The following is a 27,525-nucleotide window of genomic DNA, read 5'->3' on the forward strand; positions in this document are numbered from 1 at the left end:
AATATAACCACCCCTTAGATGGGGCACATTAACAAAAATGTTGCTGCTAATAGAAACCCGCTGCCCACCAGAGCCAACCCTGGGCTTCCATCACGTGTCCGACGACCCAAAGGGCAGACCCATCAGGGGGGCCGTCAGCCTGCTCTCGGGAAATTAACCAGCAGGTGTGTCTGACACTCCTGCTTCCACGCACCGGGCTCTGCGAGTGGACTCGGTCTATCCGGCCACAGCCTGGCATGCGAGGAGCAAGTCCAGAAGTTCTGGGGGGGGACAAGCCACCCCGACGGCCCTCCCGGGGAGCCCACGACGGCCCGACGCGGCCCGCAGCGTGCTCACCTGTGACGAGGGGCGTCTGCGCGGGCGGCTGCTCCAGGAGGACCACGTGCTGCAGAAGGGAGCTGGGAGCCGCCCCCGAGTCGCGTTCCAGGGGTGCGGTGCCCAGGTAGGGGGTGAGGTGGGTGCCGGGGAAGAGGGAGATGCGTTGCTGGAGGGCCGGGAGGGCCAGTCTCTCGGCCTCCTGCTGGCTGGCCGCCCCCTGGAGAGGCACAACCGGGCTCCCGGAGTCAGGGGCCTGGGACAGCCGCCCCGCGCCACTGCCACCCAGACCCGTGGGCGCCCACTTACTGCGGAGGGGCCGGTGGCGGGAAGTCCCAGCGTGATGTTGGGCAGGGATGGTGACGTGTATAGGGGCAGCGGGCCCACCGAGCCTTCTCGCGTCACGAGTCTGTGCGCCAGGCTGGTCTGGGGACAGAGCACACAGGGCCATCACACAGGCTCTGCACCGCCAAGCCTGGGTGACACTCGCCAAGGGAAACGACCACAGAAAACACTTTGGGGCAGACCACGCCCAGTTCTGAGATCCCCGGTACAGAAATCTATTAACGAGGACAGCACGGGGGCGAACACGGCATTCAAAGCAGGCCACAAGCACTACAGCCTGATTCACAATCCTTCACTCTCTTGTTTTGTTCTTATTCAATTCACTCATCATTGTAAACTATCAGAATAAAATCTAGGACAATATATTTAAAAATATATTCTTAGAGTCGGGAATGTCTTTCCAAACGTAACATGAGAGGTAGAAACCAGAGAAGAAAGTATTGATTAAAAAAGAAATCCCCTCACATAAAAGGCAAATAATGGTGACAACAAGGTTGGCAACGTATAGTAGAGACAAAGACCAATATATAAAGAGCATGCAAATCAAACAAAAATTAGTGAGAAATGACAAAGAAGAACCAGTATGGAGAAAAAAAATACTCAACATCATCAGTAATCTAAAAACATATCTAAAAATCTAAAAACATTTAAAAACCTATCCAGTTGGCAAACATTTTCAAAAATGACTATAGCACCTTGACCCAGAGAAACAGAAACACACTGCTGGCTGGATCATAAATCGGCATGCTCCTTCTGCAGGACAATTTGGCAATCCATGTCAAAAGCCTTAAAACCGGATCTAACCTTAAATCCTAAAATCCCACTCCACCCTCAGGATGCACTCTTAGGAGATAAAGCTGGATGCACACAGACCTGGCCACAGGAGCGCTCTCTCCACGCTGTGCTACAGCGTGTCAGAGGATAAATCCATGAGGGCGTGTTTACACATGGGGACGTTCAGGTTGGAAAAATCTTGTTGATGACTTGGGAACTTATTTTTCACGTGTGGTTAAGTACCAGTCCCCGAGGACTTGAATTGCTGTCGTATTTCACATCTTTTTGCTTCTAGAATGAAGGTTCTTTGCTAAAAGGACACTGTCCTATTCACACTGTATCCTCCCTCACTAGATGCCCAGTGACCTGTGCGGGACCAAGGGCACAGGAAGAAGAGGACGAGAAGGTGGTTGCCGTGACGCCAGCTGGTGGTGTCATGGAAAATAACACTAGTGCTGGACATACAACCAATTCTCTCCTAGTTCTTCTCACAACAGACTACATAATTAAGGATGAGAAACATTTTGGGTGCTTTAAAATTTCATTTGCAAGGTTAAAGAACAATATGAGCTGAAAGTTGTCACAAGTTATTGTAAACAAGCCCCGGCTGGAAAGTCCATCAGAGGACTGGGCGATTACCACCCCAGGGCGTGTGCGCAGGTATTCGGTGCTTTGCAGAATTTCCTAGGTGGCTTCATGGTGTCATACTTGGTGTTGCTTGGAAACACACACGCACGTGATAAACTCCGTCCTCATGCTCTAAGGGCAGAGCAGGAAGGACCGGCGTTCTTCACCTGGGAGGGAAGTTAGTGCATCTTCCCCAGAGACATGGCTGCGGCCACCTTTAGTTCGTTCACATATTCAACTGTACAGTAATGATTAAAGGGCTACTTTAAAAAGTAGTCCTTTTTCTAGATAAAAAAAAAAAATCAGCAAGCTATGATTTAGAGAAAGTGATTGAGATTGCCAAGGAAAGCACGATTTTGTTCCTGGATTTGTCCAGGAACAAAATAAGCAAACATTTAATGTTTGAAAGTTGTCATTTCCTCGTTATAACCAAGGCTTTTTTTTTCTTTTTTTTTTTACCTGATTTATTTTTAGAACTAAAGCGGCCTTCTGGGAATTGTCTGGTATGTTGATTTGCCCGCATTTCCGGTGCCGGCCATCTCCATCTGCCCTAGACGTGCTCCTCAGCTGCCCAGCTGCCCAGAAAGGCCAGGGCCGGGGCAGCGCGCCCTCTGCACGCCCCCGAATCACACTTGGCTTTCGGCATCGGCCGAATGTCCTCCCCTGGGGAGAGGCTGTCCACGGGTCCGGGGAGCCCTGCTTCCTCCATGTAAGCGGGGCGGGGGAGGTGTGGAGGTTGCTGAGCGCCCCTCAGTCAAGCAGGGAAAGGGGGTGCCGGGCCGGTGGGCCTCGCTCCCGCATGAGCACCCCGCCTCACCTCTGGACTGGAGGAGGAACTCTCAGAGGACTGTCCCATTCTAACTGTACTTGAAATCCACAAAGGACACCCAACTGTGATCAGATTTTCAAAGACTACCCCCACGATCACAATGAATATCTAACGTAAAACATGAAAACTGCACTCTTTACGTTTCTTGTGAATCCTCTGACGTCTACTAATCTGCAGTAGCTTAATTTACATTAACGTGTGATTTGTAAAAATTAACACATAATTTAAACTGGCATCCACCCAAATAAGGCATCTCTACAACATGAACCATTAGGTACATAACTGCCCGTTTTAAATAAAATCAGGATCTATGACAGCTACTGACAAGCCACATCCAGCACTCACATCTCATTCCAGGTAGCAATTTCTAGGCCAAGCTCTAAGGCTAATTACAGGTAGACCTCAGCTATGAACTCAGTCTCACAGAGAAGCATTGTTAAAACTTTTAATAATGTAAACAAGTATTTAAACCGGTAGGTTGAAATGCACAGGTAATAAAAGGAGTAGACATATAAAGGAAAAGAATAAAAGAAAATGGGGATTCGGCAAGCCAGAGGCAGTAGTACAAAATCATTTCTAGCAGTCATCTTAGTTTCTAAAAATCTGCCTATACCTTAAGCGTCTAGAAATTGGAAATGAAAATGGAGTGGACAGGTGTGCCTGTGTCCTCCAACTAAGACTTGTCAACCCTCTGGAAGGGCAGGACTCATTTCTAAATATTTAAGGAGGAAAGTAAATACCAGTATTTGATAAATTATAGCCTCCTGTAAGTTGGAAGGAACGTAAAAAACCTCATGAGAACCTTGCAGTCAGGAGGCCCGTCTGAGCAGGAAGTACACGGCACCGCTGGCTCAGTCCAGGGAAACGAGGTGTGCAGCCGGCTCCCCAGCGGTCGCCCCCGCCCTCGGGCCCCTGATACCGGTCGGCACCCGCCCATCCCAGTGGGCACGGGAGAGACGACTGGAAGCAGGCCCTTGGGGGGGAGGGTGCCTGGCACAGGGCTGGCACGAGGCAGGAGCTCCAGAGACACTTGTGGGATGAGCCGGGGGAGAGAAAGTGAATAAGGAGGGAGATGAACGCATGGAGCGAAGGTTCTGGAACCTCCGGCCCCGAACGTGGCCCTGACCGAGGTCTGGTCAAGGGCACGACCTGCAGCCAGCCTTGGGGCCCCCTCCACCTGGCCGGAGCAGCCCCCCAGAGAGAGCTCTCCCGGAACTCTCTCTGCACCCACATCCCTCTCAACCTGTAGCACACCTGGGGTCTGACCGGCAGAGGTGAGGGTTGCTGACCCCTGTGGTCAGAGGCTCCTGGTTCCTGAGATGCTGCTGAAACGCTGCCCCTGACAGTCAAGATTGAAGGGCAGCTGGAAACTGCTCTTTGGAGCCAAAAGACCAGACGTGGGCAGGAGCGCTGGGCACTGACCTCGGTCGGGATGCTGGGGACAGCGGGCGCGATCCCATTCTCCGCGCTGGCGTTCCCAGAGTTGTTGTTGGGCGAGCTGGGTGCGGAGCCCGGGGCGCTGCTGCAGGCTGAGTCTGGGGGTGGGAGAGACACCTGTGAGCCTGACTTGGGTCAGGCAAGGACACAGCTTCCGAGGCCCTGAGCTGCGCTGGCCGCCCGTCCTCAAAGCTGCACTTCTGCTTCGAGCTGGCTGACGGCAGAAGTCCCAGCAAGAAAGAACAGGACCACGGTCCCCAAACAAGGGCCATGGAGCTAATTCCCTGCTCTCAGTTTTGCTAGCGACCCCTTGTGAGCGTCGCAAGCCTGTGGCTCACCGGGGCCCCACTGGCACCTTCTAAGCTGTGCACATTCTCAACTTTATTCCCCTTTCGAAAAGTCTCATCAAGATGATCGTAAACCCCAGAAAGAGACCCTGAACACTTATTGATATTCTAACAACAAAAGGCAAGAAAACACAGAGGCCAAATGACTGTGAACAGGGGAAGGTCAGATCCACTGTGCTTGCTTACAGAGCCCCCTCGGTCAACGTGTGCTTTGAGCTAATCCTTGCATTTTCCAAACATTGAGGGAACAGCACAGCTGGTGGCTTCTGTCATTGATCAGGGTTATCTGAAAACTCACCCCAAGATACTCTCCAAGTAGCTGTGGCGGGGGGAGTGGCCCCAGCCACGCATCGGGGCTGGGACTGAGGCGGCCGTGTGTCCCAGCCGGGTCGGCCCCTCAGTTCCAAAGGAGCCGCCGTTGCTGTGTGTGCAAACACGCGACGTAATGGAGGGTCTTGTCTGGCTGAACGGCGTTTATCAATGGCAGCCTCTGGTTAAAACCTTCCAGAAGGAGCCAGCCTGAGCCATTTGCCTTTCCCTCCTGAGTACTCACCGACCACGGGCACTGACGACTTAAGACTCTGCCCTGATCTGGGCTCCCAGGCTCGAGGAGGGGAGGCCTGGGCCACCTCCCTAAGCTGGCGCCCCGACGGTGCTCAGCAGGCCACCCTTCAGCGCACGAGACCACGGAGCTGCCCGCGGGGCCTGGCGGACTCTGAAACCTGGTTCCAGCTGAACTCGGGGTGACAGTGAGGAGGCTGAGGGTGCTGGTGTGGACGGCAGTGCCCATCCCCCAGCGCCCAACCCCACAGGCCCGGCTCACTCGGGGAAGGAGACCTGACCCCAAGGGCACATGCAGACCTCAACCGAGGGGACCGTGAGCGCTCTCATCCTCTCCACCGAGCAGCGGTCCCCCTGGGGACACCCTGGCAGCAAGTGGCTCTCTCCACTCGAGGGCCCGCCCCGCCCTCCGGGGCACTGATGGTGAACTCAGGCCCCGGCTCCCCTCCCTCCTCCCACCAGATCCAGAGCCTGGTCTCCGCCCAGTGAAGTCACATTCACATGCGCCCCCCTGACCGGGGGCGGTTGGGAAGGCCACCTGGGCTGGCAGGTGTCACACTTCACGCGTGAAGACAGGGCTTGCTTCCCCGACCCCCATGGCAGCCATCCCCCTGCCTCGGACGCCCACGTGGTGAGCCCCTCCCATCTTCCTTTAAGCGGGCCTGTCTCAGCAGCATCGGCAGATAAATTCTCCCAGGCGTGCGTGGGAAAGCACGACAACTTTCGGGGGCAATAAAAAAATATATATCTCTCCCAACTTTTCACCCGTTTTCAACTCAATAATGTTGATTATTTTTTCATTCCACTTCAAGGAATCTGGTCTAAGAAAACAAATATAAATGCGTAATCGTCACGGTATTATTTGTATCAGCACGATGGAATACCATTAAAGGTGCCAGAAAGTGTTGTGACTGATATCAAGTGAGGAAAGGATACAAGTGTACACAGGGTGTGTGACAAATGCACAGAAAAAGGACTGGAAGGAAATATGCTCAGATGTTAACGGCAATTTTCTCTGGATAGTGTTGGAGGGGCAGCTGATTCCCTCGTTTGCTTTCCCCGATGGGCACGGCTTTGACGAGGGACTGGGAACAGGCAGAGTGACACTGCCACGTCCCGGGACCTGTCTCACCATCATCTCAGCGCCACCTCTGGCCCGCGTCTCACTGCTGTCCCTCCCCGTCCCCCTGTACCGGCCGGTGGGGCTGCTTCCGCGACGCTGTGGACCTCTCCTGCTCAGTGACCTTCACCACCTCCCCAGTACCCCGGGGGAGGTGCCCCCGCTCTCTCTGGGACCCTCCCTGCCTGGAACTCCTTATTTTCCAGTCTTGTGGAAAGCCAGCTCTGCTCAGAGCACCCTGCCTCTCCAGCCGCTGCGGGGTGTGCTGGCCGGGAAATCCATCCCTCATCTCCGTGCTGCCTGCATTCACCCATCAAGCTTCCCCGGGCCCGGCGTGGCCTCCACCGCTGCCCTGCCCTGCTGCCTTCGCTGTGCCCTCTTTGGGTAACACAGCCCAGGGCCAAGCTGGGGCCGCGTGCGGTGCGTTAGCTGCCCCACACGTGACGTCTGGGCTCTGGAGTTAGATCGGAAGCTCCCTGGAGGTGAGAACGCAGCTCACCATTTTGGTGCCCAGCCCGGTCCTGACACAGTCACAGGCTGACAGCACGAACGCCAGAGCCTCTGGCGCTCAGAAAGAAGCCGCCAGGGACTCCGTCCCCCCAGAGGCAGGACTGGAAATAAACACAGGGGCCCGCCGTCCGCGGCCTGGCATCCCTCAGAGAGACGAGGTCCACGTGTGGTGAGACACACGCTCCAACTCATTCGGGGCCCGAGTCTGAACGGAATCCCCCAGGCAGAGGATCTTGAGGTGACACTTTCCCTGATCTCTCTACCAGAATGACCACACGATGACAAAGATGGGCCCCCGGGCATGAGGCCTCAGGCTCCGCTTCACACAAACCCACGAAGTCCAGAAGCAGACCCTCGGACTAGGGGTTTCAGCCCCGGGCTGCGGGACAGGGCTGAGGGCACTCCGGCTCTCATCCCATCCCAGGCCCTGGACTCAGATCTGAGTGTGAGGTTCCCGGCCCCTCACGTGGGGAGCACCAGCACCCAGGAGCCCCTCCTCCTTCCCCGGGAACTTAGCCCTGAAGGACGCTGTCGAGAGCCCTGGTTTTCCCACCAAACCCTGCACTTGGTGCAAACATGGTCCCGCCCCTCCTGTTACCAGGCCGCCTGAGCAGCCCCTCTGTCCCGTGATTTTAGGGCTGGTGGATGTGCACCCTCTGGAAGTGGGGTGCACGCCCAGGAAGTGAGGTGCGCCCTAGGGACTGGGGTGTGTGTCGGGAAGTGGGGTGCATCCCAGGACGGGGCTCTGCCTGGTGGGTGTGCTTCCCCGAGGCGGCCGCTAGGTGGGGGCCGAGAGCAGCGTGTGAACGGAGACTCGGAAACTCCCAGGCTCCCTCCTCCTTCCCCCGCCCCTGTCCCTCCCACTCTTCCCAGGAAGATTCTCACGCTCTCCAGTGGTTCAGACACTGTTTAATGGGCAGTGGGGCAGGTAGGAAACGTGGCATTCACCACTGCTAGGGCAGGATCAGTTAAAACTCCACCTTCGGAGAAGCCTCCACTTAAAATTCCTGAAAGTCTCCTGTGATGTCAGGAGGTCTGACTGCTCTCACCTGCCGGGCTGGGTCAAGGTCGGGAACAGGACACGCTGCCGTACAGGGATAGGGACGGATAGGGACGGGCCTGAGACCCCCTGCTGGGGCGCCAACCGTGGCCCTGGGACTCCCGGGGCTGGCACTGCGGGCACAAGAGCCCTTGGGGCGGGGGGTGGGCGGCGGTGGGGACATGCGGAGAGGCAGGTTTCGGTGCTGAAGGGACAGCGCACAGGAGAGCCTCTCAGAGGGCAGCGGGGTTTGCACGAACATACCTGTGACATCCAAAGGACGCTTTTTTAGAGCCGTGACCACTGGCCCATCTTTCCTGCGTAACAGGGGGCTGCTCCGTCTTTCAGCCACTTTCTGCTTTAGCCTGGAGCGTAATTTCAGATTGGGTTCAGAAGCTGCACGAAAAGGAGACACCATTAGAAGCAGGCAGACACAACTGGGGTCAAGGTTATCTCGTGGGCAGTGTAAGAATATGCTCATTGGGTAAATATTAGCTGAACCCAGACACGGTGTTCCAGGGTGGAGCAAGGCGGCATCCTGAGGCCTCGGGCAGAAGACGTCCAGCCCCATCCATCAGTCCAAACACTGACTCAAACATGCCTGATGCCTTTAGTGAACTGTCTGCGACAGAGGGTTATATACATGTTGGAGCGGCCACTGCATTTACAAGGAGCTGGGAGGAAACCTGGCCATCGGGGATGGTTTTGGGGCTCTGGCCTACGAATGTTACTATGACCCCTACATTACAGACTTTCCCGTTCACCTGAGAATCACAAATTCCTCCCTCAGGTAACAGCCCAGGAGCCAGCTGCCCACTCGAGCTCCCGGCCACCGAGAGGGTGCTAAGGTCAACCCGCCCCGGGGAGAGGATTAGCCATGCTGCCTGCAGGTGTTCGCCTGACCCCTGGGCACAGGTGCTTAGGCTTGGTTTGGTTTTGGTTAACAGCTCTGCTTGTGTGCGTGGAGCCCTTTGCAAACCCGCATCTTTAAGCCCACGGTGGTCCCAGCCTCTGCGCCTGGAGCCCAGACCACCCCCCAAGCCGGGCCAGTCCAGTCCCACATCGGGGGTGGGCCGTCTTGGGAAGAGGGCAGTCTCACACAGCTGGGGCCCCCCCGGTGGCCTCCAGACACAGGAATCTCAGCCCCACAGGCCGGCAGCTCGGGGGTCCAGGACAGTGGTAAGACCACCACCCTGGAGACGCGTGTGTTCCGAGGCTTTCCTCAACTACATTCAAGCTTCTACTACTTGTGGATTTGCAAACCGGCAAGTTTTTACCTTTTGTTTTTGTTTTTAATCAGCTACCCTGCTGTTTTTAATCTTTCTGGAACAGGAAGTTTACTGCTGTCTAGAGCAAAAAGCAACACCACCAAATTCCCCCTGGAATCAGACGTAAGCTGGTTTGGGTTATAAGAACCAGGCCATGTGTGTGTCTCACGGCCACTGTGACTCTGCCCTTTGGGGAGCACAGGGGGCAGGGCTGGGGGTCCAGGCTGCCGGGTGACCCTGAAGGAGGCTCAGAGGCAAAGGACGGTTGTTCTGTGGATCCTGGAAAGAGGAGAGAGAAGCAGGCCCCCTAAACGACGGTCCCCAGAGAAATCAAAGGTGTGCAAGGAAGGTGCCAGCCCTTCCCAGAGGCTCAACCTGCTCTGGAGGCACTGATTCTGGGAGAGACGCCCTCTCTGCTTTGCAGCATTTGTGTATAAAGCAAGGTTCCCTGGCAAGACTTTCATGTCGAAAGACGAAAAGGATCCAACTACAAAGCAGCCTTCCCCACCGGCTAGAGGATCCACTTCTATTGTTTTTAATACTATTTTTACATTTTTGAGATAACTGTAGATTCACATTTCATTTGTCTCTATTTCTACACTGAGTTTCTTACTTTATCATTATTTAAAAAGAAAAAAGAAAGCCCAAACCCCACCAGATTAACAGGCAAGGAAACAACAACTCTTCTCCTACTAAGATCTCAGCTGAACCGACACAGGGTTTCCAGAACCACGTGTCCGGCCCGGGGACGGAAGCTGCGCCTGAGATCCAGGGCAGTGCAGCACCCACAAAAGGGAGCGCGCGGCCCCCGGCCCCAGTGGGGGCCCCTTTCAGGGGCACTGAGGTCAGTCTATCTGGAAGCAGCGCCGCCTTGTCCTGACACCACGCCCAGCAGCGAGTGAGGAAAGCGGAGACTGAGCCACCAAGGATGCCCAGGACATGGCGGGGGCAGCGGCACAGAATTCAGAGAGTGCGTGTGCTCAGAGCTGCCCTTTTTGGAATCCTGAAAGGACAGTGAAGGACGCTTCAAACAAAGGTGAGAGAGCGGAAAGAAGATATCTGAAGAAGTTGAGAAATCTGAAAAATGGGAGTAAAAAGGCCCAACGTCAAATTAACAAAAACGCCAGGAGAGGACAGAGCAAACGGAGCAGGGAAAATCACTGGCAAAGTAATTCGAGGTGTACTGCTCCATCAGAGGAGACCCGGTGCCCCAAAGGGGTCAGCGTGGGCTTGCTGTGGCCTGCAGCCCCTTGCTGGGGGGCGTCCACAGAGGTTTCAGAGCTGCAGGGCCCAAGGGTCTACCTTGCGAGCAGTGTCGGGTTCTGCAGCGGCCACTCCCGGGGCAAGACGAGGACCTGAAAGTCCTGAAGGAAAGTGGCTTCTAGACCCAACCACATCATCCATCACGTGGGAGCCAGAATAAATGCATTCACCAGCATGCGAGGCCTCAAGAGATTCACATTCCACGCGCCATTTCTCAGAAAGCTTGGAAGAGCTGCACAACCAAGATGAAGGAGACCACACACAAAGGAGCCCGTGGAGTCCAGGGAAGAGGCCACGTCTCCCCAGGACACCATGCGGGGGGGTCCAGGGGCCATGGGGGGCTTCCGGGCTGGAGCAGAGCTTCCGGACTACCTGCCCTGGAAGAGGGGCTCCTCCATCTGCCAAAGCGTGCGGACGAACTGAAAGCAAGTACAGGGACACATGGGGATGAACTGAAAGCAAGTACAGGGACACATGGGCATGAACTGAAAGCAAGTACAGGGACACGTGCGGACGAACTGAAAGCAAGTACAGGGACACATGGGCATGAACTGAAAGCAAGTACAGGGACACGTGCGGACGAACTGAAAGCAAGTACAGGGACACATGGGGAATATGGCCAACGTTTTATAATAACTACACACGGAATATGACCTTTAAAAACTGTCCAGTGTACAATATTGTACATCAACGATACCTCAATTAAAAAAAAAACAAACAACCCAGGCACACAGGAAACTAAGCAAATGAAAGGGTTAGGGCAGGGCCGGGCAGGGTGGGTCAGCCGTTTCCCGAGTGAACCTTGCGGGGCTCTTTGATTTATGGACATTTATTTACTTCTATAACAATAAAAAATAGAAAGACAAAAGACAGACTAGAATATAATTTTTTGTAGCATACATGACAGACACAGGATTGGTATTAACGTATAAAGCAACAAGGAAAAAAAACCAGCCAAGAGAAAAGCGTATGGGTGAGCTGCCTTTAAACACTGGACGTTTAGGGACCCTCCCTGTGTGACCGGTATGGTCGCAGACGCTGGGCACAGGGGGTGGACGGGAAAGACACGGTCTGGCCGGCAGCCCTGCTGCCTGGCTCAGGAGCACCGGGCACCCTGCGCCACGGGAGCGGGCAGAGCGCTTCTGCAACACAGCACTCGGCTTCCTCCCTGGTAGGGAAGATGGAAAGTAAACAGAGACACCCAAACCCCACTAACGATGACAGAACTGCTCTTTGGAACATCAGAGACGCTGTGACTTCCGCACCCATCACACCGGCTCGAGTGAGTGGTGGTAGCACCCCACGAGTGACGTGGGATAGGGGCCTCTCACAAGCGGCTGGCAGGGGACCGCGTGCCCGGCTCTCTACGCTACGCACGCTCACCCGAACTGGCAGTTCCATTTTCAGGAGTCTATCCTACAGAAACAGTGAGCAAAGGGACCTATATTTGTGGGCAAAATAAAAACTAGAAAACTGTTACAACTGCTGTAATTTTCGCATGTTGGGATAATATAGAAAAAGGCGCTGATCTTAATACATTGAAATGGAGTGGTACCCATGATACAGTGTTAACTGAAAAATAAAGTTGCAGCCAAAGGGCAAAGCAGGTGTTTTTGTTGACAAAGAGACTGTCTGTACACATCACACACACACACACATGCACACCCTACACAAAGGCACAGACCACATCTGTGCAGAGAGGTGCCAAACCAGTAACGGGAGCTGTCTCTGGGGGGTAAGATGCAGATGTGTGCATTTTACTTATGTTTTAATTTGTCCTATGTATGCATTCCTTTTGTGATTTTTTAATTAAAAAAGCACTCTACTTGATGCTTGAGACTGGTATTTTTCTACACCCTCTTTCCTACTCAGTAGTTTCAATAGCGTATTTCAGCTGGCCATCAAGCTCAGACATGAACAGTGCGGATCTGAAAAAGATTCGTTCAAGATCTCACTTCTCATGTGAGAAGGAGTCCAAGTTTGATAGAAATCGAAGTTTGAAGTGAGGCGCTTCTCAACGTAGACACTGCCTAGTACCTGACCGTACTCACCATCTCTACACGTTTCTTTGGAAAAGCACAACAAAGCCTTTTTGAAAACCTTCTGGGCACATTCACACCCATTGTTTAATGAGCACAAAGTTGATGGAAGACAACCCAGTACAAAAGCCCCCTGAGGGGGCCGGAAGCTGAGGGGCCCGGCAGGGCCAGGCACTGTGGAGCGAACCCCCTTCTCCCCGCCCCAGCAGCTCAGAAAGGGCCGATTCCCTGGCCCGGCCCTGAGCAAGGGCCGCAGGGCATCTACCACCCTGCACCTGACGCATACAAAACACACCCAGGTACAACTGTGCACTGTGTGGGCGTTGCCCACAACTGCCCAGGCCGCCAGGATGCCACGGGTTCCGCAAACTGCATCAGAACAACGCATGGACCACGGGGCGACCGGTCCCTTCCCAAACTGCAGAGGCGATCATCACGTGTGACAAAGGCGGCTGTGCCCTCTTCTCTGGTGACCTCGAACCACGCTACACGTGGACGTAAAATAAACTAGCACAACTACTGTTCAGCTCACCAGGAGGCAGGGAAAGCTTCGCTTACTCACTGACAACATGTGGCCACAGTGATCAGAGACACCCCGCTCTGCCCCGGCTGCTGAGCGCCGACTTGCCTCCAGCAGACCCTTATCAGGCGGTGGAGGCCCTGCTGGGGTGCAGGCTGCGGAGTGGGGCCCCCCAGAGGCAGCCCATAGGGCCAGGGCCCCTGCAGAGACCTGAGACGGGGCCTCGGTCCATTCTACCTGTACTGGAGTGAAAACCTAGCTTTGCCCTCCACGTGCCTGGGCCCCCTCCCTGGCCGGGCCCCGCAGGCGGAACGTGACGTCCACCCTGGGCCTGGACCCTGCCGTTCACCTCCTCTTGCGGGGCTGGAGGAGGCTGAGGACTGTGGCCCGTCCCCCCGCCCGCCATACCAGCTCAGGGCCCGGCACCCAGGAGGCACCCGGCCACTGCTGGCTCACTAATCGCAGGGAAGACACAGGCGGGTTGGCAGCCGCTGCTTGGGCTCGGGCACGCGGCACTGCCTTGGAGTGAGCGCACCCCCTGCAGGCTAAGTGCCAGGAACCCAGTGGACCCCGGCTTACGGTCCTGTGACCCAGCAAGGCACCCAGCGCGAGTGTCCACCCAGGGGCCACTGCCAGCCCTGAGTTGGTAACAGACACACGGCTCCCTGCAGACCTGGACTCTGTCCCCTGGGGCCGTCCAGGAACCACTGGGACAGCAGTCGCTGACGGCAGGGTCGTAAAGGCTCACTGAGGGGTTTTCAGTGACTGGATTGGGTAAAACGGGCCATAAGTATGCCCCACGCTCACTCTACAAACCAGACCCTGCCACCCCCGAGGGAACACTGACAGGGAAGGGCGGGAGAGGGGCTGGAGGGCGTGGCTCTGTGTCCCTGGTGGCCTCACTGGCGGTTGTGTGCACGGCCCACGAGCGGCCAAATCCTCCCTTCCGCTCCTGACCCCCACCCGCCCCCCGACCTGCCCTCTGAGGCAGCAGCCCCACAACGGATCCACCCCTGAAGTAGCGCACTGCTGCCCCATTTCACAGATGTGCAAACTCGCTTGGCGAGGCTGTCTGCCCAGGACGCTGGACGGTGAGGGCCAGGCTGACTGCAAAGCTGTCCCTCGTGAAGCAGCGCAGCTTCAGCCAGCGATGGAGAGAAGCCCGTCGTGTTTCCCGTATCTCAGCAACCGACCAGTGTTTCCCGTGAACAGCTGCTTCCCTCGGGGGAAGAGACAGGTGTGCTCTCCAGAGAGGAAGGGCCCTGAGAGAGGCGGACGGCTCGGCCCGGTGGCCAGGACCCCAGTCCTCCACGTCCTCTGGAGTCGGCTGCTCCAGGGGCCGTGGGCACCACGCCTGCCACACCCAGGGCGGGAAAAAGCACCGTGAGCTCAGTGTACCCACTTTACTGATGAGAGACTGAGGCCAGGAGAGCCTCAGTCATCTGTCGTGCGGCACAGAGCTGCAAACCAGGTGGGAGAGACCCGCCGGGCTGCGGGATCACCGCCCACTCGCTCAGAGCCCTGCCACCCTGGCTGCGCTCCCACTAGGGCCAGGCTTCCCGGGGCAGGCGCGGCCTTTGTCTCCTTGCCCGGGGTCTTTCCAAGCACAGGCCCCCGTTTCGCTGATTGGAGCGTGGCAGATCACAGCCCCAGCCTCCAGAATGGGGGCGTGGAGGGCAACATGGGGGAGCCGGCCGGGGGGCCGACAGACGCCCCTTTCTACGGAGCCCGCAGGCTCTCAGGGTGAAGCCCACGCCCTTCTTGGGGGACCATGGGTGACAGTCACGCACTCGAACTGGAGAAGAGAGGACAGAAGCTGCGCTTTCACCTTCACCAATGGATGCAATCCCGCCCACGTGGGCAGACGCCTCCCCTCTGACACAGGGCGGGGGGCTCTGCCGACCCCACCGCACGCTGGGGCCCCTCCCTCCCACACCTGCGCTGGGGTCAAGTCCACAGAGGCTGAGCTGAACTCCCCCTCCCTTCACCTCCGGCTCCCGTTCGGGGTTTGCTACACCACATGCTCTCCGGGGCGCAGCTCTGCCTCCCGAGAGGCCCCACGTCTTCTGTCCTTAGGACGGGGCGGCAGGGGAGCCTCCGGCCCTGCTCCCAATATCTCATCCCTCGCGTGAAGAAGCTGCTTTAGAGCATTTCTGTCCAGAATGGACCAAAATCATTTGGAGAAAACAAAATTCGTCTTCACGAAGGAAAAGCTGTGTCGCACAGACCCATTTCCATGAAGCAGGCGCCCGGCATCTCCCACGCGGCCCTGTGGCTATGGGCTCCACCTGCCACCTCTGAGACCAGGGCAGCCGGCCCTCCACAGCCCAGACCCTCACTTCTCGGGGGCAAAGCTTCCAGAAACACCTCTCTTCCGGCCCCTGACCTTCTGGCCACCCTAATGCACGGCCCACGGCCGGTCTGATTTTTCTTAAAAGGCGTTTAAACCGTCACCGCTGGAGAAAGTGCAAGAGCCCTGGGAGCCCTGCTTGTGTCTAACACGCTTATCCTTCTGGTTTGAGGGAACTGCTGACGTAAGCCTGAGATGCGCACCTGAGAGGCCCCCCAGGACACAGTGAGCTTTGTCCCCGTACAGGTTTCCCTCCCCGTGTGGGACCCCCTCCCCGCCCGCCGCAGCCCCCGCACCGACCTGTCTTTCTGAGAGGAAAGTCATCTTTGGCGTCGTACATGCCCAGGACCGGGTGGCTGTAGGAGACCGACGCCCCGCTCTGGGGAGGGGAGCTCTGGTCCAGGGAGCTGTGCTGCGTCTTCCTGCAGAGAACGGGCAGGACAGAGGCTTAGTGACCCGCACGCACGGGCACACGTGGCCCTGCAGAAGGAGCGCGCACGGGAGCCCTGCACAGGTCCCCACGAAGCCGGCCCTTCCTCTGACGCGCCAGCCCAGCTCGCAGCCGGCCTCCCGGGCAGACTGGCCTCCTCTCTGGGGCAAGACTGAAACGACACAAAACCGACACTGAACAAGCGAACAAACGCCGACCGCAGCCTCCCCTGCCGGGCCCTCGGCGCCGGGGACAGCAGGCCGGCACGACCGCACGCCCGTGGTCCCGGCGCCTGGGCTCTGCCCAGCCTCTTCTCTCGGGTGTCTCCCGACCGGGTCTGTTCTCAGGCTGGGGGGGGGGGTGTCACCACTGGCCACAGAGGGGACGGTCCTCAGGACACAGGGGACAGAGGGAGACAGGTGGGCTCCAGGTGTAAGGGACACAGGCGTGCCGGACGCAGCTGAGACCTGGCGGGGGACTTCGGGGACAGTGCTGGTGACGTCTGGTTCTTGAGGGCAGGAGCCACGTGGGGACTTCCCTTCAGCACAAGTGCCTTCACGGGGACAGTGGCCCCAGCCAGCTCCCCTTCCTTGGGGAGGGAGGGGTTGGCGGCAGCACCTCTGCCCTGGGAGCTGATTCATGAGATTGACTTGCTTTATGAGCAGCCGGGCACAACGCAAAATCCCTGAAAGGGCCGGACAGGGGCGGCCGCCAGAAGGAGGCTCCACGTGGGGATCAGGCCTCGGGATGAGGAGGGGCGCGGCCGTGCTTGGGATGACCGTCAGCACACGTTCTGTGGGTGGGACTGCCTGCTCAGTCTCACCGGAAGCACTGAAGGTGTAATGAACTCTGTGAGTCTTTAAACTGTGTAATCTGCTTAATGACTTGAAACGAATGTGCCAACTTACTTATGTGGAATTTGCTAGACTATTTATTTGAACACACAGCACTCCACATCTACGCACCTGGTGTTGTTTGAATTAAGAATGTGAGCACTTACATGCTTACAGGTGGATATTTAAATATTTGAGAGCAAACCGGTGCAGAGAACGTGGTGATCACGGAGCCCCGTCCCAGGATCCCAGCTGGCAGCATCATGGGAAGCGCCCAGGGAGCCCCGGAGAACCGCCCTGCCAGGCTGCGCAGCCCCTCTGCCCCGTGCACAGCACCTCCCAATCGGGACGCGTGTCAAGGGCGCCAGGGCCGGACCGGCCACCCTCACGCTGGCTGTGACCTCTTCATGTTGTGCCGCCAGGCCTCACCTCGGGGGGCCATCCTTGCACAGCCCCATTAGAGGTCTGGGGGCAACTCTCTCTGCACCTGACATCTTCAGGCCGCATCCTCCAGGGAGCATGGCCTTGGCCGGTTCCAAACCTCTCCTTCAGTGCCAAGTTCTAACCTGGGAAAGAGTTCACTTTCTCCTTCATAAGAAACATGGAAGGGCCTGTGTGTGTATTATGTGATTTTAAAAAAAGGATAATCATGATTAATAAAATATTATAGGTAATAATAACTCTTATAGTTATACTTTAATGGTAGAGTTTGTTTGTAATTAAGCCAGAAGTAGGAAAAGCTATTTGTTTAAGATCTAACAGATTTTCTCTTCTGTTTTGATCTCTTGAGTTGCTGTCAGTATTCACATCCTCACTTTCTTGTCCAGCCTTAGAATGAGCTAGAACAGGAGGCAGCTGGCATGAATCTGCCTGTGTGCTGGCCTGAGAGATCTCAGCAGACCTGCTCTGCGTGGTCCAAGAGAGTGTGGCCCAGAGCAGGCAGCCGGACCGACCCAGCTGGTACCAGCGCGGAAGAATCCAGACTTCAAGAGTGACGCATGTCACGCACAGCAGCCTGCGCAAAACCGGGGAAAACCAACTCACCACTAGATGCCCCGCGCTCAGGGCTCCCAAGGAAAACACAGGCCACCTGCCCTCCGGGGGGGCACCCGTCCCTCATCACACAGCCCAGGGCTCACACCTGCCCCCAGCAAGTAAGAATCTGGACGTGTGAGCCAAAGCCAAGTCCTGTCCCTGGCTGCAAGCACACTTAACACGCGCACACACACCACCCTTGTACCCCGGGGGCAGAACCTGAATTGCCGCTCTTCTGTCTAACTCAGTCCCAACCAGAATCGTCTTCCAGGTTTTCAACCCTTCATTCCAGCCAGGGCAGGAAGCAGCCGGGGTGTGTCTCTGCTGTGACCCTGGCTGATGGGAGGGGCACCTTGTCTTAAAGACAATCCTCCCTGATGAAGATGGAGAAACAAATATGCCTTGTTTTCTTTCTAAACGTTCCTCTGACTGTAATACAGAATAAACCTAAACACAAATTCGGCCATTTCAATTCTATCAACCATTGGCCTTTGGCCTTTCCTATTACCTCAGATTTATGCAGGTGATTTAAAATAAATAAAACTCGTAATCAGTCACGCCAGCACTGTCCAACAGAAGTAACACAAGCTACATGTGCAATTTAAAATTCTCTCATAGACACGTGCACATGAGCAAAACGGAAGCAGTGAAATCAACTTCAGTGTTCTCCTTAACCCAGTTTATCCCAAATCCTATCATTTCAACATGTAATCAATCTAAAGAGTATTAATGAAATAGTCCCCGTGCTTTTCTCCCACGAGGCTCTGAGATCCGGCGTGTCTGACGTTCACAGCTTGTCTCAATCTGAACAGCCCGCTTCAGCGCCCTGGACCCCCTGGCTGGTGGACAGTCTCCTACGATGAGCTTCAAGCTGGGGTTCCCACACGTGCACACCGTGGAACCACCACGCCAGTAACGACACAGAGCAGCGCCACCTTCACAGAAGGCCCACTGCCCTCTGGCAAGGGATCTCCACCCCCGGCCCCTGCCGCCTGGCTTCCTGTCACTACAGCTCGGCTGTGCTGACCCTAGAACTGCTTGCAAAGGCACCGCAAGGCACAGACTCTGCGTCTTCGACCAAGCTTCACGTTTCTAGGTGTTGGCGGGCAGCCCTGGGCCTCGCTGAGCAGCAGACTAGCGAGCGGGTGCCCCCGTGCTTCACCACGCACCTGCTGGCGGGCACTCGGCTGCTTCCGTTCCCTGGCGATCATGAATAAAGCTGCTATGACCATGGGCACACAAGTCTTTGCCCGGATGGAAGATTTTCCTTCTCTTGGACAAACACCTAGGAGCGTGGCCAGGTCATGGGGTGGGCGTATGTTTACCTTCATAGGAAACTGCCACGGTGGCTGTGCCACTTCAGTCGCCACTGGCCACACGTAGGGGTCCAGGGCCTCCACGCTTTGGCCAACACTGGGTTTGTTCAATTTCAAACCCACTGGGTGTGAGGGGGCATCTTGCTGCACATTGCATTTCCCGGATGACTCACCATCTTTTCATGTACTTACTGACCATTTGCATCTTTATTTTGTGAGGTATCGGGTCACGTCTTTTGCCCATACTTTTTCAGTAGGTTGCCTGTTTTTTGTTATTGAGTTGTAGGAGCTCTTTATATGTTTTGGATCAAGTGTTCTGTCAGATACATGCATTGCGAATATTTTCTTCCTGCCTGTGCCTTGCCTTTTTATTTTCTTAAGGGTGCCTTTCAAAGACTGAAAGTTTTACATTTTGATTAAGTTTATGTTTTTTGGTTTATAGTTGAAGATTTTGGTGTTTTAAGAACTCTTTGCCTACCTCTTCCCCAAGGTCATGAAAACTTTTTCCTATGTTTTCTTCTGGAAGTTTTAACAACTTAGCTTTTATATTCAGGTCCATGACACTTAAGTTGACTATCATGTATGGCACGAAGCCAGGGTTGAGGTGCAGTTCTTTCCCTGTCAAGATTGGTTTTCCAGCAAAGTTTTGCCTTCATGCAGCAAGTGAATGTGGTCCATGATCTGGTTTGGTTTTGGGTGAGAAAACGAGAAAGGTGCCAAACCCAACGCAAACAAACCCATCCCCGGCTGACTCCGCTGAGACGAGTCCTTCCCCACTGCAGCCTGCACGGTCCAGTCCCCCGGGAAAGAGGGAGCTACCCACCAAACGCTGGACCTGGGCAAGCAAGCCTCCGCCAGGTCTCAGCTGCCCTGCTCACCAGGGAGTGGCATGTCAGCCCCTTCTGGCACCCTGCCCCCAGGCCTAGCCGCCCTGCATGCCCCCACCTGCCCCTTCTTGGCTCCCAGATGCTCCTTGCTGACCCCTCCTCCCCAAAGCCCTTCCTCCCTTCCAACCTCTTGGCATGTGCAGCTCTGCGGAGACCACCCCTCCCCGGGAGCCCCCAGCACTTTCCCATCCTGCGGGCTCCGTCCTCCCCGTCAGGTACAAGCACATTATCAAGGCCTCTATTCCTGCCAGGCTGGACACCTCACCCCACCACTCACGGGGGGTCCTGGCACCAGCCGTCCCGATCTTCTCTTCACGTCACTGTGGCCACTGTCCGAAGACCCCAGTGTGGTTGACCATGACCTCTGCTCTCACCACCCAACCTCCTTTGGGCCCACAGTGCTCTTACTGCTGCTCCCGAACCCCCCAGCTGGTCTCGCCTCCCGGGGACAGGCCCTCTCCTGAAACGGCTCCTGGCACTTCCTGACCCTCGGATCACATCCCCTCCCCCATGGAGGATCTAGGAGCACGTCCCCACCCCTGCCCTACCGGGCTACTCCTGGGCGGTCCCCACATCCTCACCCGCCCCACCTAACCTACTACGCTGCAGGGCATCTGCCTGGCAACCCCCCGCCCAAAGGGGGGAAATGGAGCTTTCCCACTGCAACACCCAGGGGGCGGTCACTAGTGGGGAGACCACGGATCGGTGCTGCCACGTCGTGGGGTCCCCAGGTGTGCTACCCCAGAACTCTCCATCGCTCCGGGGCACGTGGCCGCGGTGAACGGCTTTTCGGGGGCCACGGCTGCCGTCCCTGCTCGGGGCGAGTCGTGTCACTGGCTGAACGGCAGGGACAGCACCTGCTCGCATGCATGCGGCCTGGGCGTCGGTGTGGCACGAGCGGCTGCAGACACTGAGAGCAGAGACGGCCTCGGAACAGAAATGCCTTCCGTGCTGTACCATGATAACCAGCGTCATCTACTGACACAAATGGGTTCATTCCAGTGGGATCTGGCGGCATTTCAGCAAAACTGGTGTCCATCTGGGGGCTCCAGAAGAGCTACATGTTCCCCCCAATGAATTAATGGTAATCACATTTTCATTTACGAAAACTACCCTATGAGGTTTCTTCCAGAACAAAAAAAAACCCTTCAAAGTTGTAGAAAAGTATATTCAAAGCAAAACTCTGAGGCACCTTTGACCATGGTTTAAAGCCACATAACTTTGTCACTCCACTTCCAACTCGGCATGTGTCAACCGCCAGCCCCGCTGAGCCGCGCACGGGCCCAGAGGGAAGTCCCCCCGGCACACGGGCATCCTGGCCACAAAGCTAAAGACTTCTTTGGCTTTCAGTTCTGAGCACGAACAAGGCACTTTGTGGTCTCTGTCAATTATGCAGGCTCTGGGAGAGGGTTCTTAGTATAAAAACAATAAAAAGACCACAGGTGCTTTTGACTTGCCTGGGAATCAATAACACATCGGGTAGAAATTCGGGAGGTGCACACGGACGATTTAGACCAGAGTTCCTTTTTAAGAGGTTCTTTTTGTGGCCAAAAAATTGCATGAGAAGCCAAGAATAATGGTTAGGCACTAGCCCCACAAACATCTCTTTAAGGTTTGTTTAAAGATAGGCCCCCTCCGCACCTGGACGACGGCCACGTGCATCCAACAGACCACCCTGGTCTGACCACATGTGCTGCTGGCTCATGGAGTTTCTAATTCCACGCCCTCCAGGGTGAAGAACTGAGCACCACTCCGGTCTACCCCCAGACCCCGTGCACCCGGGCGCAGGGGAGACCCGGCCCCTCCACTTACCCATACCAGTAGCGAGGGTCACTGGACATGCAGTGGTTCAGGTTCCGGTGGGCCAGCGCCTTCTTTTTATTGAGGACAAACTCCTGTAGCTTCATCTTCACTTCTGTGCTGGCCACAGCACCTGGCATGGGAGAAAGCAGAGGCGGGTGATTCAAGGCTCTGCCCCGGGGGACCCTGAACCACGTGCCAGAAAAGGCAGGAAAGGGACGGAGAGGGTGGGATTCCCATTCAGGACGCTGCCGACGCCAGAGAGCATCTCAAGGAAAAGAGAAGGACAGGAGGGCTTGAAGGAAGAGATCTTCTTCCCAGGAGTATTTTATGTAATTGCATCCTATTTAAAATGCAGCGGTAATCAGCACAAAATCCTACTGCTACCTAACACAAACCCACTGCTGAAGGAAGTTCTAATATTCTTACATAAAAGGAGGTCCTGAATTAGGCGGAGCAGCAGGGTGGTTTCTTTCTCACTGTAGCAAGAAGGAACAGAGCCTCAGAGAAAAGGTTCTGTGCAAACTGAAGCATCGTGCCTGCGACCCGTGAGACAGGGGTGAGGCGTGCCTCCCGGGACCTGGGCAGAGGGCAGGGCAGGGCAGCTGGGGTCCCTTCCAACCCTGTCAGGGGGTGTCCCTGCTCCTTCCAGCCTACAGCCACCTACTGAGACAAAGTGCATTTCACCAAGTTGGACTAAAGCTGAAATTTTGGGTTCTGTGTTTCTTCCTGGTGGTTGTAGCGGTTGTTCACAGCCCCATTAGAGAAAACTGGCCAATTTGAGAAACAGACACACACAAATAAAGTCCAAGCCCACCACCCTGACTCAAGGTCTGCCGGCACCTCATCCGTTTTCCTCAGAGCTGCAATCAGACTCCAGGGCACTTCGGACCCATCCTTCCATTAGAGACAGCGGTGAGTGTTTTCCCTGTTGTCACACAGAATTCAAACAGCATTTGTAATGGTGGGAAAACGCTTCATGAGGTGAGTGATGCAGAGTTTACAAAACCCTCTCCCAACTGGGAGACGTTTTTAGACATTTCCTTTCGTTGTTCTTGTTAGAAACCATGTCGTGTCAACATTTATAAGTAAATATCATCCCCCACGCTTAGGATTATGTCCTCTGAAGAGATGCGCAAAATGCCTACATCCGACAAAACAATATTACAGCCCCTGAAGCACCTTCTAAGTTGTTTTCCAAAATGCCCCACTGGCCAGAGACCAGGAGCAGGTACCCTGTGCCTCTATTAGTACTCGGGAGTAACAGTGAACCTGAGTCTCTATCAGTACTCAAGAGTACCACCTCATCCTGCATCTCTATCAATACTCTGGAGTACCACCTGATCCTGCATCTCTACCTAGTAGTCTTCAGGAGTACCATCTGATCCTTGTCTGTCAGTACTCGGGAGTACCACCTGACCCTTGTCTATCAGTACTCAGGAGTACCACCTGACCCTGTGTCTCTATCAGTAACCAGGAGTACCACCTGACCCTGTGTCTCTATCAGTAATCAGGAGTATCACCCAATCCTGCGTCTCTATAGTAGTATTCGGGAGTACCACCTGATCCTTGTCTGTCAGTACTCCAGAGTCCCACCAGACCCTGTGTCTCTATCAGTACTCAGGAGTACCACCTGACCCTGTGTCTCTATCAGTACTCAGGAGTATCACCCAATCCTGTGTCTCTACCTAGTAGTATTCGGGAGTACCACCTGACTGTTGTCTATCAGTACTCAGTGGTACCACCTGGCCCTGTGTCTCTATCAGTACTCAGGAGTACCACCTGACCCATGTCTCTAATAGTACTCAGGAGTACCACCTGACCCTTGTCTCTATCTATAATAGTATTTGGGGCTGCTGACTCTTGTCTATCAGTACTCAGTGGTACCACCTGACCCTTGTCTCTATCAATACTCAGGAGTACTACTTCTTGTGTTTCTATCTAGTAGCACTCAGGAGTACCACCTGACCCATGTCTCTAGCTATAATAGTATTCAGGAGTACCACCTGACCCTTGCCTATCAGTACTCAGGAGTACTACTTGCTGCAAATTAGAAGACTGACCGGAATCCCTCTGCCGGGTCCTTGACAACCACCGGGACGTGCACTGGTTCTTCTCTCCAGTGATGCACCTTTACGTCCTGGGCTCACTTTTCTTTCAGAGTCTTCCTGTTGCGTGTGTGGTGCTGCTGTGGGTCTGTGTGTACACTTGCGTGTGTGGTGCTGCCGTGGGTCTGTGTGTGCACTTTAAATGTGTAGCCTCTGGTGCGTGTGGCTTTCTTCAGTAATACATTTATTGGCAGCCAGCACGTGCCAGGTGCGGCACATTTAAACCTCGCACTAATGCTGTAAGCGCCACACGGGCCAGGGAGGGCACCGAGGGTGGACAGACCCACGTGAGGTTGCGCTGAGGCTCGGTCTCACCAGAGTCCTGGCTCTCGGCTCTGCATTCTGCTTGTACATGCAAGGTTTGTCCTGGTCTCTCATTTCCCTTTAAAATGTGGATTATATTCTGATGCTGTGAGATAACAGAAAACGGTGGTCTCTGCCCTGGTCCAGGCGCAGAGCTCCTAAAACGCTTGCCATTTCCTAACTGATCAAAGCACGAGGAGCATCTCTTGTTCTAATGGGGGCTCCTGGATGGGGGGTGGTCACCAGGAAGTCCAAGCCTTGATGAGAAGCTTGGGATTCTCAGCTCCACCCTCATGCTCCAAAGTGGGGAGAGGGGCTGTAAGTGGAGTCAGTAATTGCTCACACCCACGTGAGGAAGCCTCCACAAAACCCCAACTGTACGTGGTTCGGAGAGCTTCCGGGTTGGTGAGCACATCCGCACTGGGAGGGGGACCCCGACCCCACCTAGACAGAGTCTCCTGTGCTTGGGACCCTCCCAGACCCCACCCTCTGTATCTCTTTATCTGGCTGTTCATCTTCCAACGGGACTGAGTCCTTAACCTGCGAGATCTGATGCTTGCTCTGGGGAGACAGTGTCAGAATTGAGTGAAATTGTAGGACACCCGCTCGGTGTTGCAGAGAATTGCCTGTTATGGGGAAATCCTACACATGTCTGGTGACCAGAAGTGTCAGGAGTGAAGGGCTCTGTGGGAGTGTGGTGTCTACGTAAGGCTAAAGGAGAAACACAAGACGATAGAGCTGCATTTTTCCCAACACTGGAAGGAAAAGACTCAGTTTTTTCTAATTCAGATGTTCCAGTGCTTGTTTTTATAGCATCTATTCTAGTTTATCCATTGTGATTTTTTTCCATTTCCTGGAAGCTTTGAATTTGATCTTTTCACTGGTTTGGGAAACAATCAGTTTCATTTTATCCTTGTTTTTCTGGTGTTGGATTTTCATTCATTTAGTGGTTTTCTATTATTATCTTTTCACATGTCACTCTGATGTATGAAATGAATTTTGGTGTATGAGACTCTACAGATATTTTGAGAAATTGCTCATAAATTGTTAATACCATTAGAAAACTAAATATCTTTCTTGCCACCTTTATCAAATTCCAAATATCTGTTATCATTCGCAAATTGAATTTTTTTTTGTCTGGCTATAAATAGGTCTGCATTAAAAGCAGCATCCCACTGTGGCCGTTTCATGATGGACTTCAGGGTCAGGCAGAACAAACCCCTTGGGGATAGGGTCCTCCACGCTGCAGAGGGACCTGAACTGGACCAGCCAGGGAAGCACAAGGAAAGTGCCCTAAACCGAGTCCAGAGCGCATCTGGAAGGGTCCATCGGGACACGCGGGCTTTTGTCTCAGGCCCTCTCGGCATCCAAGGAGACAGCTCATCATCACTGGAGCAGGGAGGCGTGCCCGAGCTCCATGTGTTATGTGACGTTGTGCGTGTGGGTGCACCAGCCAGCAGGCGGAGCAGGCCAGACCCAGGGTTACAGACCTGGCGACACCCAGCACGAAGGGCCACGGGAGGGGTGACCAGAGCAGGCGGTGGGAAGTGACTGGAGGTATAAAATCGCACCTCCGCTTCCGAGCAAGGCCCCTGGGTTCCCTCCAAACGCAGCCAGGGCCAGACTTGGACCATCCTGAATACTTTCAGCCTGTCTGTCTCGTCTGAAAAATCACACTCATAGAAACACTGAAATCTGTGTATAATGTGCCTGACACGCAGCCCCATGGCATTCCTGACGGCCTCTCAGCCGCAGACGGACACTTGACAAAATATGCAAAGTGCAGACCGTGTCACAACACAAAGTGCCTCCCAACCAGGGAATGGAGAAGGGGGGGCGGGAGGCAGGGAATGGGGGGGCACAGAGGGCCCTTTACAGCAGGGAGTGGGCAAGGTAGGTTCAACCCCGCCAGGAAAGAAATGGGAGCCAAATGAGGGGCTTGGTGTCTGCCTCCAGTGCGCTGGCAGCATGGGGACGGGGCAAGGTCAACGAGGGGGATCACGACCCAGAGGGCCTGTCCAAGGAGCTGACCCTCAGGTCCTTCTGAAAGGACCGGAAGGAGTAAATGATGCAAAGCAGGACGAGAAGCAGGGTTCTCAGGGGGCAGGAGCCAACAAGCTGGGGGTCAGCTGGCCCGACCTGCTCAGAAAGCCCTGTTAACGTGGATGCACTTTGCCCTGCAGAGAGGACCACGCAGGCCACGCTGAGGAAGAGCTCACTCTCCCTGCTTTGGCCACACCCCAGGCTCACACCATGGGCTCCTGAGCTCCAAGAAGGGACAAGGATAGACGCCCAGTTCCAGCAGGGAGGGCACGCGCACGATAAATGCAGTGACAGGCAAGGGCAGCTGCCCTGTCCGGGGGGACGCTGGTCCATCCCTGGTGGGGGCTGAGGTACCTCCAAGGCACCTGCTGGGCTGGGAGGTGGACGGTACCCTTGTCCCCTGAGCCGCCTGCAGGGCCCTCACAGGAGGAGGTGTGTCTGAGGGGTCCCCGGGCGGCCACGGACACACGTGGCCCTCGGCCAGCTCTAGGGTGGGCGAGTGCACCTTGCCAGGCTCTTATGGAGTCAGAGGAAAACAAACCCACGTCCCCAAACCCTGACTTCCTTCCCCATAAAATGACCTGGAAGGTTCCCTGACAGGGAGAGAATTCACAATGGAAGATGCTGATTTTAATCTTCATCATTCTAGTTATATACCCATCTCTCAAAAGATTTCTCCACTTTAAATGAAAGTTCCAGCATCAACAAAACACCTTCAGTAAATGAATACCAAATCTTTCAATTTTTACTTGAAAAAATTAATTCCTGTTGATGATCATTTATTCATTTGACAGGCTTTACAGAGAACGTACTATGTGCCAGCACTGAACCAGCCAGCGGGGCTAGAGGTAAATAAAACCCTGGGGGAGCAAACAGAGGACAAACCCTCGAGGAAGCCCAGGCGGGGAAGGGGGATCTGGGCAGGGCTCACCTGCTGGGGGCAGAGACCCAGGGGCTCAGCGGCCCCGGAGGCCCTGGAGCATGTGACACCAGACCCGAATGGGGACACATCTGCCAGGTTTGCGCCTCTGAGGAAGGCGCGACTTCCCCAGCAAGCGGGGCAAAGAACTTCTCTTGGGGTCTGGTGTTCCATCTTTTATCTCCACCCTTTTGAGCCATTTTTTAGACAAAGTGAACGACTTCCCTTAAGCAATGGCACCTTCTTCCCCAACAGGCTGTACTTGTAACTAACAGTGAAAAACACGTAGTTGTATTAGTTCCAAACTGCCCAGAGGGCGAAGACTTGTCTTCCGTTGGATTTTTCTTTTCGATATGAATTTAAAGACAGTGTATCTTAGAGTCTTAAATACGGTTAATTTAAATAAAACTGATTAAAGATGTGTGTTCATGCTGAACAAGATGAAAACTGCCATAAACTCTAAGAATTCACTGTTCTACCAAATCAATAGCATTAACTGGTATCAAG

The 27,525-nt window shown here is 54.9% G+C and overlaps 1 protein-coding gene across 13 annotated transcripts in view; it reads right to left on the reverse strand.

Annotated features, from left to right (window-relative positions):
* HDAC4 (histone deacetylase 4) overlaps nt 1–27,525 on the reverse strand; it is a 290,984-nt gene that overhangs the window by 65,592 nt on the left and 197,867 nt on the right. For all 13 annotated transcript variants that reach the window (XM_036857353.1, XM_036857354.1, XM_036857352.1 and 10 more), the window contains 6 exons: nt 21,658–21,778; nt 15,645–15,766; nt 8,169–8,300; nt 4,313–4,425; nt 625–741; nt 337–535 (listed from right to left, as the gene is read on the reverse strand). In XM_036857353.1, the coding sequence (XP_036713248.1) occupies nt 337–535; nt 625–741; nt 4,313–4,425; nt 8,169–8,300; nt 15,645–15,766; nt 21,658–21,778 (804 nt within the window). The remainder of the gene's footprint in view (nt 1–336; nt 536–624; nt 742–4,312; nt 4,426–8,168; nt 8,301–15,644; nt 15,767–21,657; nt 21,779–27,525) is intronic.

Source organism: Balaenoptera musculus, chromosome 7 (genome assembly GCF_009873245.2).
Source record: "Balaenoptera musculus isolate JJ_BM4_2016_0621 chromosome 7, mBalMus1.pri.v3, whole genome shotgun sequence".
Classification (NCBI taxonomy): domain Eukaryota; kingdom Metazoa; phylum Chordata; class Mammalia; order Artiodactyla; family Balaenopteridae; genus Balaenoptera; species Balaenoptera musculus.